Source organism: Hypanus sabinus, chromosome 9, assembly GCF_030144855.1.
Source record: "Hypanus sabinus isolate sHypSab1 chromosome 9, sHypSab1.hap1, whole genome shotgun sequence".
In the NCBI taxonomy this organism is placed as follows: domain Eukaryota; kingdom Metazoa; phylum Chordata; class Chondrichthyes; order Myliobatiformes; family Dasyatidae; genus Hypanus; species Hypanus sabinus.
In genome coordinates this window covers 7,733,249-7,752,423 of record NC_082714.1, presented here as the reverse complement: position 1 = coordinate 7,752,423, position 19,175 = coordinate 7,733,249, and the positions used below count along the sequence as shown (strand labels likewise).

The 19,175-nt window shown below is 42.4% G+C and overlaps 1 protein-coding gene across 1 annotated transcript in view; it reads right to left on the bottom strand.

Moving 5' to 3' along the window:
• Positions 1-19,175, bottom strand: part of lmtk2 (lemur tyrosine kinase 2) — a 134,733-nt gene that overhangs the window by 10,543 nt on the left and 105,015 nt on the right. The window contains exons 11-13 of the mRNA XM_059979015.1: positions 8,152-11,386; positions 3,685-3,823; positions 2,461-2,718 (exon numbers count right to left, since the gene is read on the bottom strand). Coding sequence (XP_059834998.1) covers positions 2,461-2,718; positions 3,685-3,823; positions 8,152-11,386 — 3,632 coding nt within the window. The remainder of the gene's footprint in view (positions 1-2,460; positions 2,719-3,684; positions 3,824-8,151; positions 11,387-19,175) is intronic.

Below are 19,175 nucleotides of genomic sequence, written 5' to 3'. Positions count from 1 at the left end.
AAGTTGTCTACCACTTTCTCTTCTGTTAGCAAAGACAAACGCAGGTGCAACGCACAGGCACCTGCTAATTGAACATCAATTTAACAACTTAACTACAAATTCACAATGACGCATTAAGCTGGTGAGCTGTAACCAGCTGTTACGCTAAGTCTAGCAACAGATGTGCTTCCTGAGCACCTCCTGACCCATAATACCATTTAAAACTGCCTCATTCACTTCATACAAGCTTTCTGGAAATAATTCTTTTTGGTCACATCAGCCCTTGATTGATGGATATTTTAATGGAGTTTTTAAACAATTAACAGGTCAAGTTATGTACCTATAAAAGGCTGCAGAGAAGAAATGTTAAGAGACTTTACAATTTCAATGTGCTGAACTCGTCGGGCTTAAAAATAGTACAATATGAATAAATAGATTGATGTGAAAAGCTCTGAGCAGATGCAATGTGAGTTAAATGGGGTTAATTTAGCAGGCCAGGTGAAACTGCTTCTGGCTTCTGGGCAGCATCATTTTTGCAGGAATGTTTATTTTGCACAACATTGTTAAGAATCAGATGGTTGTGGTTAAAACAGGTGGCTTCACTTTTTCTACATAGAATAGTCCACCACAATATGGGTCTTTTGCTGACAATACTGTGCCTTCCTTTAACTACTCCTTGATCAATTTGACCCTTCCCTCCTACACAGCTCATAACCCTCCATTTTTCTTTCAATCAGATGCCTTTTTTAAGAGTCTCTTAAATTTTCCTAATGTAGCGTTCTCTATCACCACCCTGGCAGTGCATTCCAGAAACTTACCACTCTCTGTAGAGGAAAACCTACCTCTTCACTTCTCCCATAAACTTTCCTCAACTCATTGCCCTCTGGTATTAGCTAATGACGTCTTGGGAAAAAGGCACCGGCTATACACTCTCTCTATGCCTCTTATAATCTTGTACACTCCTATCAAGTCATCTCTCATCCTCCTTCACTCCAAAGAGAAAGGCCCTAGCTTACTTAAGCTTTCCACATAAGACAGAGAGTACAAGCCATGCTCTCTAATCCAGGCGGCATCCTGGTAACTCTCCTCTGCATCCTCTCCAGTGTTTGTACACATTTCCTATAATGAGGCGACCAGAAATGAACACAATACTCCAAGTTGGTGGAAGTGTGAATAACATAAAAACAGGAAAGTCCCATTCTAAAAGTATCCCAGTTTCATTAGTCAGAATTGGACAGTTGCTCCCTAACTTCCAGAATGCTTGTTCTGTAGTAACCATTATGTGGTACCTAGTTCCTTCCCAATTATACCAAGTATATGACTTCAAGCCCTTTCTTAACTAATCATTTCCTGAGGACTACAATCCCTAAAAAGGCAGCATAGTGGTGTAGTGTAATGCAGGGGTTCTCAACCTGCTTAATAGTATTGTCCATGGCATAAAAAACAATGCAAATTTCTGGTGTAATGCTTTACAGTGCCAGCTGTAAGTTCTGTCTGTAAGGAGCTTGTACGTTCTCCCTGTGACTGCGGCTTTTTTCCGAATGCTTCACTTTCCTCCCACATTCCAAAAATGTACAGGTTAGGGTTAGTGAACTGTGGGCATGCTACGTTGGTACCAAAAGCATGGCACTTCTCGCGGGCTGCTCCCAGCATGTCCTCGGACAACATTGGGCATCGCATGTTTCGATGTATATGTGACAAATAAAACTAATCTTTAATACTTAATCTGGAAAGAGCTAATTTAAGTACTCAATAACCTTTTCTTATCTACAGTTAGTCAAACAAACAAACCTGTTTTCACCTAAAGTCAAAGAAAAGTAGTTTCAGAAAATGTGAGAAGGAAGGCGTACTGTGTATTGGCCTTCATTAATTGTGGAATTGAATTTAGGAGCCAAGAGGTAATGTTACATAGGACCCTGGTCAGACCCCACTTGGGAATACTGTGCTCAGTTCTAGTCACCTCACTACAGGAAGGATGAGGAAGCTACAGAAAGGATGCAGAGGAGATTCACAAGGATGTTGCCTGGATTGGGGAGCATGCCTTATGAGAATAGGTTGAGCGAACTTGGCCTTTTCTCCTTGGAGAGACGGAGAAAGAGAGGTGACCTGATAGAGGTGCATAAGACGATGAAAAGCATTGATCGTGTGGATAGTCAGAGGCTCTTTCCCAGGGCTGAAATGGTTGCCACAAGAGGACACAGGTTTAAGGTGCTGGGTAGTAGGTACAGAGGTGATGTCAGGGGTAAGTTTTTTTTACTCAGAGTGGTGAGTGCGTGGAATGAGCTGCCGGCAACGGTGGTGGAGGTGGATATGATAGGGTCTTTTAAGAGACTTTTGGATAGGTACATGGAGCTTAGAAAAATAGAGGGCTATGGGGAAGTCTAGTAATTTCTAAGGTAGGGACATGTTCGGCACAACTTTGTATTGTGAGCCTGTATTGTGCTGTAGGTTTTCTATGTTTCCATGTTTCTAACGACATACCTCCTTGTTCAATATCGGAGTCTGTAAGGTGAGTCAGAGAGAAGCTGGCAATGCTGGATGGAGAGATAGAAAATCGAGAGTACGATGATGTATCTATCCAATTCTGCTCCAAAGTCCGGGAGGACGGTGGAGGTGAAAAGTATCTGGAAGCTGGGGAAGAAGACTGTTTTAAGGAGGCAAGTCGATTTGCTGTTTGAGAGATAAATGAGGACTCTGAAGAGGATACGGAGAAATCATCTTCCCATTCAAAACCACCTCCTGAGAAAAGAGAAAAGCATTACGTCACATTTATATTACAATCCTGATATTTTCACGATTATGCCAATATTTTGTCAGCTTTAAAATAAAATTATGGGAAACTATTAAGCAGGTATAATCTTTGCAAGTTAAGTACCAGATTATCATGCTTTCCTTTAACCTCTGCAATACGAAATCTCCTTTAACCCAAGTGATAATATTTAAGTCTTCTTGGAACCGTGTTTTCTACATTAAGAAATCTCAACTTTTTAAATTAAAAGCTTAACGCAAAGCAGGTGTGAAAGGTATTCTGAACCATCAAGTCCCTATGTACCATTTGTAAAAAAAAAGCTTTAAAAGAAAATCCAGGTGTCATAATTTCTAACAAGTACTTTCCCTGTGGAGCATTATATTCTAAACAAAGTATCAAAGAGTGCTTTGTAATTCACTCAGAAAATGCACTGTGCAGATAATGGACAGCAAACTACGGCTGCCAATAACTGTAGAGAACAATAATGTCAGAAATATGATGATGGGACTACTCTCATATCGTTATGGCTTCAAGCCAAAGGAGCCATGTCACTTTTATGTTCTGAAACTGAGAGAATGAACACAAGCTTAAGTCATAGAGAATGTAAACTGTATAAGAGGTGATGATGGAGCACAAGCCAGTGTTTATACAAAGAATACATTCAAAATACACTACTTCCTCCATATCTCTGTTCTAAAGTGACCTCCTTATATTCTGAGGCTATGCCCTCTGGTCCTAGACTCTCCCGCTATAGGAAACAGCCTTTCCACATCCACTCTATCCAGGCCTTGCAATATTCGATAGGTTTCAATTAAATAACCCCCCCACCAAACCATTCTTCTAAACTCCAGTGAATACAGGACCAGAACCATCAAACACTACTCGTACATTTACCCTTTTAGCGCCAGATCATTCTCAAAAGCATTTAGCTTTTATTTTGGGAGTGGAACGCCTACCTTCTTCATCAGTGGAGCTTTCGGAGTTTGAGATCCTGTTTGAGTAATGGGATCCAGTTATTGTGATAGGGCTACCTCTGTTAGACACCAAACTGTTTTCTGCTGCTGAGTGCTCTCCCAGCTCTTTGGTAGGGGTCTCCTAAAAGCCATGAGATAAACAAATGTTATTGAAAGACATAAGAAGCTACCTGGACAATACTCCAAATAATTCTTGTCTATTATACAAGGACATACATTACTGTTACCCATTTGCTTAAAATGAAATACATATAATTTGTCATTAACTTCAAATACAATTTATGCTTCTGGGGTTCGTCCAAAGTCTCACATATTACAACCTTCATTGTTTTAAAGAGTCAACAATCTAGAGCACAGCACATCACGTCTTGCCCTCGTGAAGGAAATCCAGAACTGTCTTTCCTTAAAGTCAGAAACTATTCTTTTTACCTTTCCCTAGGAGTACCCCAAACATTCTGAAAGTAAGTTACTTTAAAATTATTGTTGTTTTGATGTGAATGTTTAAGTCACTTTAGGCAATACAACACTATGTACATTCTCTGTGTACAAAATTATTTACAGTATGAGAGAATATATTACCATATAATTAAGTGTACATGCTAGGGATCTGTAGTACTGTGCACTGTTTACCAAAAGCTGGGGAGCTGATTGGTAAGAACTGTAGTCACCAGTGTATATAAAGAAGTTAGCTTAAGTATCTTTAAACAAAGGGTTGAAAGGCCGAAAGAGTTATACAGAAATAAAAATGATATACCGAGGGATCGGTCAGCCAACTGAACCTATGTGATCTAATATCCAAGTTGATATTTCCACTAACTTCAAAGGCAATGGTTCCTGACTACTATATTTATAATCTCAAATCTCTCTTATACATGTGTGCCCTCACGAGCAAGCCCCCCCCCCCCCCCCATTGAGCACATCTGGAAGTGCTGTTGCAGGAAAGCAGCATCCCAATAACAAGGACCCCCACCAACTGTGTTCTCTTTTCACTGCTGCCATCAAGCAGGTGGTACAGGAGCCTTGGGTCCCACACCACCAGGTGCAGGAACAATTACAGTTGGCCTTCCTTATCCGTGAGGGATTGGTTCCGGGACCCCGAGGATACCAAAATCCACAGATGCTCGAGTCACTTATTCAATCTGTCTAAATGCGGTGGACCTTAGGACCCAGCGAAACCCCAGACCTTATTTAACCTGGCTCAGTGCAGTGGACATTAGGACCCGGTGGTGAAGCTCTGAACCCGCAGTGTTTCTGTTCACGAAAATAATCATGATCACGATTGAAAATAAGGTGGAAATAATAAAGCGATCAGAAAGAGGTGAAAGGCCATCAGTAACTGGAAAAGCGTTAGGCTCCGTCGGTCAACAATCAGAACAATTTTGAAGGATAAAGTGAGAAAGGTTCTGCCCCATTGAAAGCTACAATTATTACTAAACAACACAGTGGTTTAATTATTGGGTTTTGATCCTCCACATCAACCTGACACGGTGGAGAGCACATACAGGAGCGATCCGTCACTGGATCGAACTCGGGAACTTCTGTTCCCAAGCCCAGTGCTGAAAAATTCATTCTTCAGCGTTTTATATGCATAGAAAGATAAAATATATACTGCATATTAAGACAAACGTTTGACTAACTGACGTTAAATAATATCAACTTACTTAGTAAGTTGAACTTCCCAATCTTTTTCAATCCCAATCCACGATAACCCACGCGCATCCTCCTGTATACTTTAAATCATCTCTAGATTACTTATAATACCTAATACAATGTAAGTGCTATGTAAATGTTATACTGCATTATTCAGGGAATAATGACAAGAAAAAAAATGTCTGCACATACTCGAACAACAAGTGCTGGAAGAGCACTTCCGGGTTTTCACGAATCGAATTTGCGCATGCGGAATTCGCGGATAAGGAAGGCCGACTGTACTACCCTTCAACCATCAGGCTCTTGAACCAGAGGAGATAACTTAACTCAAATTCACTCACCCCAACACTGAACAAATTCCACAACCTACTGACTCACTTTCAAGGACCCAACAACTCATTTTCTTGATATTTATTGCTTGCTTGCTTGCTTATTTATTTATATTATTTTCCCTTTGTTTGCATTTACACATTGGGTTCAACGATCCTATCTTTTGCACATTGTTTGTCCATCTTTGCTGTACTGTTTTTCATTGATTCTGTTCTCTTTCTTCATATTTATGGTGAATACACACAAGCAAATGAATCTCAGAGTAGTATATGGTGACAAATGTAATAATAAATTCACTTCGAATGTTTAAACTTTGAACACACTTCTTGAATTATTCACTATTGAGAACAAGATTCTTTCTATTTACATTGCCTTTTCTTTGTGATTGCTTTTAAACCTCCTCTGAATCTTCTTTATTCCACGGAGAATCTCCTGAAAGAATCAATTAGATAAATATTTTCTACACTGTCCCATCATTCCTAATGTTGGGTGAGCAGAATTGAACATTTTGTTCTTACTGTGGTTTAACCAGTCTCTTATTCAGGTTCAACCTAACTACCCATGTCTGTACTCTGTGAATTGCAGGATATCAAACAATTTGTTAACGATTCTCCGAACATACAATGCCATATTAAAGATGTCTCTGTTCCTGCATACCATGGCAGTGCAAGAGTCCAAGGACAGATACGAGTATGGAAAGGGGGAGGAAAATTGAAATAGCTGGCAACTGAGAGCTCCAGAGAGCCACAGCAAACAGAACACAGGCCCTCACCAAAGCAGGCAGCTGGGTGATGGCTTGACAGGTATTAGATCTCCTACTGTTACAGGGGAAAGCTGCAAGATATCCTCGACTTTCTCCACTGTTAAATGCAGACTCGAGGATCAGCACCTTGTATCCTGTCTGAGTAATCTACCAACCCATGAGTACTCAGACTGCGACGAGATACAGAAGCCAGAAGACCCATGCAATATTTTAGAAACAGCTGCTTCCCCTCCGCCACTGGATTTCTGAATGATCCATAAGCACTATCTCACTATTCCTTTTGATTATATTTTTTATATTGTAACTTATAGTCATTTGTTTTACACTGTACTGCTGCCACAAGACAACAAATATCATGACATATGTCAGTGATAATAAACTTGGGATTCTGAAAACTGAGTTCTCCAATTTTAGGTAAACTGGATACTCCTTTTTCTCCACTGATCTACACAGTTCACCCTACTCACTCCTCCCAAGGGAGAATGTAGAAATCCTTGATCAGTGTTTGGCTCTGTAAAGTGTTATAACTGCTATGCTACCGTGCTGCCCTGGCCATCAGAATTTCCCTGCTGCCTTTTTTGCAAAGAGAAACTAGGTCTGCTGTCCTCCAGTAACCTGATGTCTCACTTTTGACCGAAGATTTAAAGATATAACTCCACCTATCTCTATCTTTGCCTCCTGCAGCAACCTGCCATAAATCCCATCTGGTCCTGGAGACTTATGCACATTTAAGCATGCTGAAATATCAAGTACTCCTCCTTATTAGGGTAGTTCTTGATTACAAATTCTGCTGCTTTCACAGTTTTAGTTCAGAAACCTTTAAGCCAGTTATTCATCTGAATCAAAGTTTAAGGAAATTAAATCCTGAATACAGAGTGCAAGAATAACTATTCTGCCACCAAGGAATTTGCAGAATGAATTTAATATTTTGCAATACTGATGAATAAGGAAGAATCAAAGATAAACTTAATGAATTGAAAATTTTTAAACACGTTGAAAAGAACAGTTTCACAGGGTTAAGGAGCCCAAGGCTAGTGGGCATAGATTCAAGGTGAGAAATGAACGATTCTGCAGGTGCTGGAAATCTAAGCACCATACACAAAATGGTGAAGGAGCTCACAAGTCAGGAAGCATCTATGGAGGGCAATAGATAGTCAACATTTCCGACAGTCCCTTCATTGGGACTAGAAAGGGGGTCAAAGGTGGGTGGGGGGTAGGCAGGGAGGAAAACGAACTGGCAGGTGAGGAGGAAGGTGCATGTTAGAGTGGGGATGAAGTGAGAAGCTATGGGGGATAGATGGAAGAGGTAAAGAGCTGAAGAAAGAATCAACTAAGATGGGACAGTGGACAACGGAATAAAGAAAACCACAGTGAGATGCCCATTGAAATACAGTCCCGACGAAGGGTCTCGGCCTGAAGCATTGACTGTTAATCCTTCTCCACAGATGCAGCCCAACTTGCTGAGTTCCGAAAAAAAAATGCTGCAGCTAGAAGTAAGAAATTAAAGTAAATTGCTGGAAACACTCAGGAAGTCAAACACTATTTTCTAGAAAGAAAAACGACCATCTCAGATCAAAACTACTTGTAGGTCAAAGATCCTTCATCAGTCTTAAAACATTAACTTTGGTCTTTGTTCACAGATGCTCTCTGACTTGCTGAATGATTTCAGCATTTTCTCCTTTTGTTTTAATTTGCTGTTTGCTTACCTGATCAAACAAGAAGACTGTGACGTCATCAAAAAATGACACTATCTTTTTCACTCGTTTCCTCCCCGGGTCTGTTGTAGGGTAATCAGAGGACCTGGGACCATGGTCCTTCAATAAACTTTTCAGAGCTTTTCCATCATCATTCTCAGATACAACTACTGGCACTGGATGCACTGTGTCGTCCTCACTCTCTGAACTGGGAGTATTAATGCAATAGCCTTTGAACTCATCCTCCGAATCATCACTGTTTTCATCTTCTTCGTCAGCCTCCATTCCATCTTGTTCCTCAGAGAGGTTAAAGAGCTCAGAGGCATCTAATCTGCCAAGGTACCGTCCTTCAATATCAGGCTCCTTCAGTCTAATTCCTTCATTACCTTTTGACAATGGTTTTTTAATGTCCTTCTCAATAATTATTTCAAAGTCTTCCTTCATAGCTTCAGAAAACTGAGTAGTGCTAACTGGAGTGCTGTACAAAGCCTCTGAAACTGATCCTTCGGGATCAATTATACTTGAAGCATCCAAACTCTCACCAGATCCTTCATCACTGTTCATCTTACTAAAGTTACCTTGGCTTCCGGTTTGAATGTTCTTTGGAAACTCCTCCTGGTCGGAACAATACAACTTACTCTTATCATCTGCAATTTCCTCTGATAAATCTGCAAAATCCAATGTTGCTATAATTTCATCATTGAGAACAGTAACAATTTCAAATTCAGCCACATTCTTAAGATCATTTTCTTCATTTGTACTTGCAGCAACATCACAATCTGCTCTTTTATCTGGTTCGGAATCATTGTCGGAGAAATAAGCAGAGTCTCTGTGGGAGTTCTGGTTTCCATTGGCTAACATATTTGAGGCTTCCTTGGTAGCATCTACATCGATGACCTCCACAGAAGGAAGAGCTTCCTCCTTAGACACAATAATGAGTGGGTTCGAGGGGAAAGTATTAGGTAATTCATTACTGGAAGCAGTTGAGGTGGGAGCTGTACTTGCGCTGGGCAATTGTGAAGACCATTCAGGTGATTCCAGATTTTCAGTCTCATAGCCACTATCTGGTTGCTTCTGGGGTGGCTTTAATTTCTCAGAAACTGCATTTTGTGTTTCTAAAGTCCCTAATACCCCATGCATCTCCAGCGAGTCCAAAGAATCTGGTGTACCTGTTGATTGCTCTGAACTGGGATGCAAGAACGATGCGCCCTCTTCCACAGGGCTAACTTGACTTGGTAAGTCTGGACAAGGCACAGAGACTATTGAATTTGTATCTTTAAAGCTATGGGAGGGGGGTTCATCTATATCAGTAGTCTCCAGTGCTTTCAAAGCATCTACTGAAGTGCATCCAGAATGGAGGGGAGCTAAGAATTCAATACTTTTGGACGGGCTGGGAGCTTCAGACAAGGAAACAGTGTCCTGTGTTTTAGATATCTCTGAACAAGCATATTTTTCAGCAGCCAACGATTCAGAATCATTTGGGGTTCCAGAGAGGGGAGAAGTTGATAATGTTTTTGAGAAGAGTTCAGCCAAGTGTCCAGTTGATAATTTGGTGTCCTGGCCATAATGACCCAAGATGTCTTTATCTATTTTGAGTGCATTGTGTGCTTGGTCTACAGCTTCAGTTTGCTTTGCCAATTCTGTTACTGAAACAACAGCTGTGTTTTCTTCCACAGTTCCACCTTCAGTAAGGTGGTACGTTTTGGCATTATTGCACATGCTAGCAGCGGCACTTTCACTGCATTGAGCAGTCTCTTGGCAGTGCGCATCAGGCAAATTGAAACTGCGTTTGGAAATGCAGCCATCAGTAGTGTCATATCCTAACCCTGAACTACCATGCATTACACAACCTTCATCTGACTCTGTCTTAACTTGCTGATCTTTACACATCACCTTATTCTCATCCAAAAAAATGTCCGATGCCCATTTATTATCATTTGGAATTTGAAGTGAACTACTCTGTGAATAAACTTGGTCAGTAAAGCTGCATGCAATTCCATGCAGTTGAGAACTAGTTATTTGCTTACTTTGATCAGCTAACCCTGTGTCTATTGTTCTGTCCGCAGGTATGTGCGAATTAACAGAGGCAACACTAAAATCTGATAAAGTCACCAAGTTTCCTGTATCACTGCCGGCATCACCTTTGGGTGAAGAGTCGTGTAAAAGTTTATTTTCTTTAAGAAAAAAATTCGAGGGCAACCCCTCAGATCGGGTCAATCCCGAACGGCCATCACTATTGATGCTTTCTGTGAAAACAAAGTCTATTTTTTCTTCCAAAATGGGACTAGAGGTGTTTAAATCAAGTGACACAGGTTGATGGATTAACGACTCCATGGGAGTTTCTTTATTTGAAACTAGACCAAGTGCATTTTTCCTTGTAATCTCACTGAGTTCGGGTAGATCTAGCATTATGATTTCATCAGTGTTCAAGATTCCTTTGTTGTAAGGCATCTCCTCCAACTTGTGATCATAGAAGATATCATTGTGGCTAGGGCTTTCAGCATAACTAGGAGTGCTGGAAGTAATCAATGCCTCTGTTAGTTCAGACTTTTGCAAGTCTTCATTGCAATGTGGAAAGAAATCCACATCCGTACTCAAATCATCTCCAGAGTCTCCGAGGATAACAAAGGACTGGGAATCCTTGGTCTGGAAGGTCCCCTCATTGGGAAAGCCTGAATTTTCATCAACATCTAAGTTAGTTTCACTTTGTTCCTCCAGCTGTATATAGTATTCACTTCCAATGGAGGGATAGTGAGTATCAAATACAGGAACGATCCCTGATACAAGCGGACTTCCTTTATCCTCCTTCCTAGTGAATTTATTATCTGATTGAGTGTGGACAATAGAGAAATCACCTTTCTCAGAAGTATCTGTGGGGTAGAAAATGCTCTGATAGTTCACCTTTGCACCATCATTTCCTTGAACATGGTCTTCAAAATGGTCAAGTTTAGCTGTCTCCCACACATACTCAAAATTCAGTCCTTTACTAGTTTCAGTGACCGTGAGGATATCATCCATCTCCTGGTTCAGTTGCTCAGCAACAAAGTGCTCCAGGATTGGAAACGACGAATTGTTCACCATCGCCTGCCGATTGTTGTTGCTGGACTTCAGTGCATTCCATCTCATTTCAAAGTCGTCCTCGCATTCCTTCTGACTCTGCATGCGGAGGTAAGTTAGCAGACGATGAATCTCCTCAGCTGTTGGTCTCTTTTCTGGAGCTAACCAACAGAACTGCAAAACTTCATACCTGTAAGATAGAACTTCATTATTGAAGTGAACTTGCATTTCCATTCATGCTGCAGAGCCTGCAGTTAAAACTTTAGTTAGGGAACCTAATCTTATTTCCCATTATAAATTCTCTCATCTGTTTACAAGGGATTCTCAATTACCTTTATATGTACTTATAGAAGATCTTACAGTTGCTGGCTCCTTTCTTGAGCTCTTAAATTTCTTATAATTTGCTCTTAATTTATGTCTCCTGTTATCAATTTCTAGGTCATTCATTACTGAATTCTAAAATGCTTCCAGTCCTCAGGATTGGCTTCTTTTAACTCTTAAGGTTCAAATTAAATTTATTATCAAAGTACATGTATGTCACTAAATACTACCCTGAGATTCATATTCTTGTAGGCATTCACAGTAAAACAAAGAGAAAAGATAGAACCAATGAAAAATTCAATAATTAATCAATAATCAATGATTATTGACTTCAGGAGAAAGAAACCAGAAGTCTACAAGTCAGTCCTCATCAGGGTATCGGGGGATCAGAAGTGGAGAGGGTCAACAGCTTTAAATTCCTGTGTCATTATTTCGGAGGCTCTGTCCTGGGTCCAGCATGCAAGCACCATATTGAAGAAAAGCACAGCGGTGCCTCTGTTTTCTTAGCAGTTTGAGAAGATTTGGCATGTCATCTAAAACAATTCTCACTGAAGTAGTTGCTGTGGAAATGTCTGGATGTGTAAATAGAGCCTCTTAGATAGGTACATAGAGCCTAGAAAATTAGGCTATGCGCTAGGGAAATTCTAGGCAGTTTCTAGAGTAGGTTACATGGTCGGCATAACATTGTGGGCTGAAGGGCCTGTAATATGCTGTAAATTTCTATGTTCTAGTACTCTGATAAACTTCTTAAGCCTTTTCTTTCAATTTGATATTGTTATGTCCGCAGCCCCCTCCTTAGTGAGAATCGCAAGAGCACTAGTTGAGGGGGGGTCAGTAGACCCAGGAAATGGGAGAGAGAGACGTACCGAATACCTCGTTCCACCGCGATGCAAAATAATGCGACATTGACCATTGTCTCCTGGAGACCACATTTGTGGATTGGGGACTATGCTACGTGCAAGCCCTCGGGCAAAGTGGGCTGGTTGAGAGAGAGATTGCATCATCCCAACCTGATTGACATCTGAGACCCCGTGAGGAAGTATAAAAGAGGGTCTGGGGGAACAACCCCTTCAGACGCACCAGAAGAAACGCTAATGATCCCGTAGTAGCGGGAAGCCATTTGAAGGAAGTCACGTGCGTTCGATTCCGTTGCTGGAATCGGTGACTGGAACCACGGAAACCAGCTTTTAGCTAACAACGGGGAAGCCTGCTTCCCTGATTCAACGGATTCGCTTCATAAAATACCCGGGCAAGTTTCTTTTCTCACCAATCTCTCTCTCTCTCTCCAACAAGTGAAAACCCAGCGGTCCCCAAAAGGCTGAAGCCTGCAGGAACTGAGTGACTTCTATATTTCCATCGGACAATATATTATCCCCTAGACAAACCATCGAGCTGTTTCTTATTGATGGTTATTATTAGACCCGCGCTTTTAGATTGAGTAGTGACGACGTATATTAGCTGAATGTTTGTATTAATCTTATTTTTGTGCCCCTTGATAAATAAAGACTTTTAAAAATAGTACCATCAGACTTCAACGGACCTCTCTATCTTTGCTGGTAAGTGATCCAGTTACGGGATTTCATAACAGTTGGGGTTCTCGTCTCGGGATATGACACCAAATTGGAGGGCCAGTGAATCGGGCTTGTAGGTCCAAAACTTGGATCTAGTTACGCGGGTAGCCAGATGGGAAACTAGCAAAGATGGACGTGGGTGAATTTATAGAAAACCCGACTCTGGAGGCGGCCTCCAAATCAGACTTGATAAAATTGGCGAAGGAGTTAACCCTCGCAGGGGTGAGGTTGTCAATGAAAAAGCGGGAGGTGCGAAGGGCAATAACTCAGTATTATATTGGGAAGAATGTGTTTACAGCTGAGGTATTGGAAAATATCCCTGAAAAGGTACCAGCTAGTGGGGCAGCTCAGTTAGAGTTGGAGAAATTAAGGTGGGAACATGAAATTAAGTTAAAACAGCTGGAAATAGAGAAGGAAAGGGCCGAGAGAGAGTGGGCCGAGAAAGAAAGAGCATGAACTTCAGCTAAAAGAGCTGGAAGCAGCTGAGAAGGAGAAGGAGAGGGCCGAGAAGGAGAAGGAGAGGGCCGAGAAGGAGAAGGAGAGGGCCGAGAAGGAGAAGGAGAGGGCCGAGAAGGAGAAGGAGAGGGCCGAGAAGGAGAAGGAGAGGGCCGAGAAGGAGAAGGAGAGGGCCGAGAAGAAGGAGAGGGCCGAGAAGGAGAAGGAGGCAGAGAGACAGAAGAAACATGACTTGGAGATGGAGAAGTTAAGGCAAGAGCCACGAAGTCAGGGGTCGGACCGAGAGGAGCAGTTTGATGTCAGTCGAGCATTGAGGTTAGTACCCCCGTTCGAGGAGACGGATGTTGATAGTTATTTCTTGCTTTTTGAAAAGGTGGCAGTGAATCAGAAGTGGCCCCGAGAGCAGTGGGTGGCGTTGTTACAAAGTGTGTTAAGAGGGAAGGCCCAGCGGGCATATGCGGCATTGTCCACGGAGGGGGAAGGGGAAGAGAAATATGACCAGGTGAAGGCAGCCACTCTCTGGGGTTACGAGCTAGTAGCTGAAGCATATAGACAAAAGTTCAGAAATTTACGAAAAGGGTGGAATCAGACGTATACCGAGTTTGCCCATGAGAAGGGTGTGCTCTTGGACCGTTGGTGCACCGCGGAAAAAGTGGACGAGGATTATGGGCGTCTTAGGGAGTTACTTTTGATTGAGGAATTTAAAGGTTGTGTTTCGGAGGACATCCGGATGTATTTGAATGAGAAGCCGAATAAGTCCATTTCAGAATTTGCTAGATTCGCAGATGAAAATGCCCTAACCCCCAAGACAAAGTTTTTCTCGAATAAAAGTTCCCACAGAGACCGTGGGAACGATCAAGAAAGTCCAATGTGTGAGGCAGAGGTCCCACCAGGAGCTAGCGGTAAGGTTGAGGGGGAAAGGCAAGACGGCCAGAGGTTTCCGGGCTTGACCTGTTTTAATTGTGGAAAGGGAGGGCATATTGCATCTAGATGCTTTGCTCTGAGGAAAGAGATAGGAAAAGGGAAAGCCGCAGTCCCTATCGGGTGTGCCGTGGTAATCAGTAAATCGACAAGAGAGCCCCGGGTAGACAGAGTACGAGAAGGGGGCTGAGCTGTCGTTGATCAGCAGTAAGGTACTAGAATTTGGTTGAAAAACAGGCATGGTAGCGGTAGAGGGGATCAGTAAAAAGATAGAAATGGTGTCTTTACATGAGGCCATTATGGATTGTGAGCTGGTGTCTGGACCCGTTGAAATAGGGGTGCCATCAGAGTTCCCGAGAACTGATGCGGACGTCCTTCTTGGTAACGATTTAGCAGGTGGTAAGGTTTGGGCAGCCATGATGCCGACCCGCCAAGTGTGGTGGCCCCACCCCTCGAGTCCCAGATCTATCCCGCATGCGCGGTCACTCGCAGTCTGTCGAGAAAGGCAGCTGAGAACGAGAGTAGTTTAAATCTGGCCAGTTTTGATTTGGCCGAGACGTTTCTACCGACCCTGTACCACGAGGGTTTAGAGGGTGGTAAAACAAAGAGTAGTAAAGTGAAAGAGAGTAAGGGAGCGGAGATAGATCTGCCTTTAGCAAGGAGAAAGGTCCTAGAGGCAAAAAATAAAGATGAGGAACCGATAGAGCGGTTAAGAGGTCCAGAGTTGGACATGGATGATCTGTCTGGTTTGGCAGAACTGTTTGAGGAAGTTGAAACTTCTAAAGGTGTTCCCAATAATGAAATGAGGGCAGCTCTAGATGAAAAGGGTGCCCTTACCTCGAAGAAATCTGCTGGGTTGGCAGATGAGGTTGTTTCAGCCCGCGGGGTTGAGTTTACTCTGGAAGGGAGTTGCCCAGGGAGTACCTGGGAGAAACAGGGGAACTTAGAATTTAAAAAGGGTACGGGTATTGAAAGCCTGAAAGAGGCCAATGCCCCGTTTGAGTGTGTCCAAGGTGGGGATGCATGTGGTACTGAACCTAGTAATGGAGCTCAGAAGAAGTCTGAGGTATTTGATTCAGTGGAACAGGGCAGCCGTCCTTGTGGGTCAGATTGACTTGGTTCAGTGGAAAAAAGGTTAACCTTGGTAACCATGAGTTCCCAGGTGTTTGTACTCGAAGGTGTGTTCAAAGTTAATGCAGAATTTAATGGGGAGATGAGGATTATTATGGAAGGAAACGGAAAGTCTGTAGTTCCCAAGTCGAATGAAGAAATTTTAAACCTGGCAGATCGCTTACAGAGTGAGCCAGGAGATAGTGGGCCCTCCCACTCTATTGTTATGCCAGGATGGGGTGTGAAGAGGCCGAATTCGAAATGCTACTTGAACCAAGAGTTTGAATTAAAAGCCAATAGCCTGAAGTGTCCTGACAAAAGGGCTAGCCACCTGAGTAAAATTAAAGAATTGGGTGGAAATGGTCTAAGTTTGGGACACGGTGTTGATAAAATAACCCCTATGAACGAGGCAGGCGGGATTTTACCACTCCAAATTACTCAAGTTCCCCACGGGGAGGGACTCACCAGAAAAGAGGCGACGGTTAATGGGGATGCCATTTTAAACAGCAAAGCAGGTTGTAGGGGATTTCGCCAAAGCCTGTGAATAATAATGACAGCCCCCTTGGAAACCTGCCGGTTAAGTAAAACGACCGAAACGATTAGTATTCGCATAAACTTTTGTAGATGCACATAAGCGAAGATCACAACTCCTTAGTTTTGTTGCTGAAAAAAAAAGGTGGTTATTAAGTTGAAGTCTGATGCTACGAGACTTTAGAAAGGTACAAGGTGTTACAATATTAAAGGAAATGCCATTGTAATCGTTAACCGTTTGGATGTCGAATTAAATGTATACCTGTATTGCTCTGTAGTGAAAAGAGAAGCTTGTGTATTGTGTTAGATTCAAAAATCCTGTAAGACTCTGTACTAATCCGTTTTTAACCGCTGGTAAAAAAACGCCTTTAAGAGGGGAGGTGTTATGTCCGTAGCCCCCTCCTTTGTGAGAATCGCAAGAGCACTAGTTGAGGGTGGTCAGTAGACCTAGGAAATGGGAGAGAGAGAGACGTACCGAATACCTCGTTCCACCGCGATGCAAAATAATGCGACATTGACCATTGTCTCCTGGAGACCACATTTGTGGATTGGGGACTATGCTACGTGCAAGCCCTCAGGCAAAGTGGGCTGGTTGAGAGAGAGATTGCATCATCCCAACCTGATTGACATCTGAGACCCCGTGAGGAAGTATAAAAGAGGGTCTGGGGGAACAACCTCTTCAGACGCACCAGAAGAAACGCTAACGATCCCGTAGTAGCGGGAAGCCATTTGAAGGAAGTCACGTGCGTTCGATTCCGTTGCTGGAATCGGTGACTGGAACCACGGAAACCAGCTTTTAGCTAACAACGGGGAAGCCTGCTTCCCTGATTCAACGGATTCGCTTCATAAAATACCCGGGCAAGTTTCTTTTCTCACCAATCTCTCTCTCTCTCCAACAAGTGAAAACCCAGCGGTCCCCAAAAGGCTGAAGCCTGCAGGAACTGAGTGACTTTTATATTTCCATCGGACAATATATTATCCCCTAGACAAACGATCAAGCTGTTTCTTATTGATGGTTATTATTAGACCCGCGCTTTTAGATTGAGTAGTGACGACGTATATTAGCTGAATGTTTGTATTAATCTTATTTTTGTGCCCCTTCATAAATAAAGACTTTTAAAAATAGTACCATCAGACTTCAACGGACCTCTCTATTTTTGCTGGTATGTGATCCAGTTACGGGATTTCATAACAATATTATCTTTGTAATGCGTTGTAATGGCTTCTCTGTAATGTTCACTGCTGAAGTAATGGTTACTCTGTAGCAGCAATGTTTGGGTTATGGCTGGAGATAATGGGACTGTGGATGCATGTTAGTCAATCAGGATTTTGTTGCCCTGTCTTGTGATTCTGGAAGGAGTTTATTTTCATGGGCTCTTGGCAGAGAGAGAGATGAGGAGAGAAGACACGAATGGAGAGAGTTGGTAGACCGCCGGATGGGGTGGACTCGAAGCGAGGGTCCGAAGGGCAGCGATCATCGGAGAAGGTCGATGGTGAATGATCGGTTTCTCAGTGAGCTCCAACTTTGCGCACAGACTGTTTAATAAGATTGGGCTCCTTTTTTTCTTTTATTTCATTTCTCTACTAACTTCTCTACTAGTAAGAGTTATAAAGCTTAATCGTTTAATTGCATATCGTGTACTGTGTTATTTCAGGATACTGATTTGTTATAGGGGACACATTGCACAGCATCCACCCGAACAAGATTTCTTAAGTTTGGCCGAGCCGGGGGTGGGGGGGGGGGGGTTTATCACCCCCTATACTAAGCCGCTAGGCGAAGCAAGTTACATCTTTAATTTCTTTTATAAATAGTCAAGCTGACCACTTACATTTTCTATTATATTTCAGTTTTCCAGTAATTGTTTCATTTTGTTTTTCCAGTGTTTCTCATCTTAATATTCACTGGCCACTTTTTTTTAAATGTACATTTGTACACCTGCTTGTTAATGCAAATATCTAATCAGCCAATCATGTTGCAGCAACTCAATGCATAAAGGCACACAGACACGGTCAAGAGATTCAGTTGTTTAGACCAAATATCAGAACGGAGAAGGAATGTAATCTATGTGACTCTGACTGTGGAATGATTCTTGGTGCCAGATGGGGTGATATGAGTATCTTAAAAACTGATCATCTGGGATTTTCACGCACAACAGTCTCTAGAATTTACAGAGAATGATGTGAAAAGCAAAAAACATCCAATGAGCAGCAGCTCTGTGGTAAAAATGCCTTATTAATGAGAGAGGTCAGAGGAGAATGGTTAGGCTACTTCAAACTGTCAGAAAGGCAACAGTAACTCAAATAATTATGAGTCACAACCATGGTGTGCAGAAGAGCATTTCTGAATGCACAACACGGCAAACCTTGAAATGGACGTGCTATACCAACAGAAGACCACAGACAGACTCAGTGCCACTTTATTTGGTACAGGAAGTACCAAATGAAGTGGCCACTGAGTGTATTTCTCTTCCCACGTGCCTCTAATTTTAACCATTTTAGCTTTCACACAGATGTTTTAATAGTCTTCACTTTCTTTTGTCTGGTATTCCGTCTCTCACTTCCTTTCTCAGCAATCTCTTTTCATCCTGTGTCTGTTTGTCTCTCCCTTGGATTGTGCTTGCCCGTTGACACCTCATGTATGCATGTGTGCTTTGTTTTATTTTATCTTGCACCATATTTCTAATCAAACCCCGGACAAAGTGTTCTGCTGCGGGAAAACAATGGCAATTCTCCAAATCATACTTTTCCATTTTGTCTCTCGTTTGCAAAGGTGTCTTCACCTCTCTCAAAGCTAACTCATTAATGAAATGGACATGAAAGGGGGGAGGGTGGAAAAAACACAAAAGTAACTGGAGCCAAGGAAAATCTTGCAGAAGGTGGTAGATACAGCCCAGTACCTCACAGGAAAAGCTCTTCCCACCACTGAGCACATCTACAAGAAAGCAGCATCTATTAGAGGACACCACCATGTGGGCTATGCTCTCTTCTCACCACTACCATCAAGGAGGTGACACAGGAGCCTCAGGTCCAACCACCAGGTTCAGGAACAGCTCTGAACCATCAGGCTCT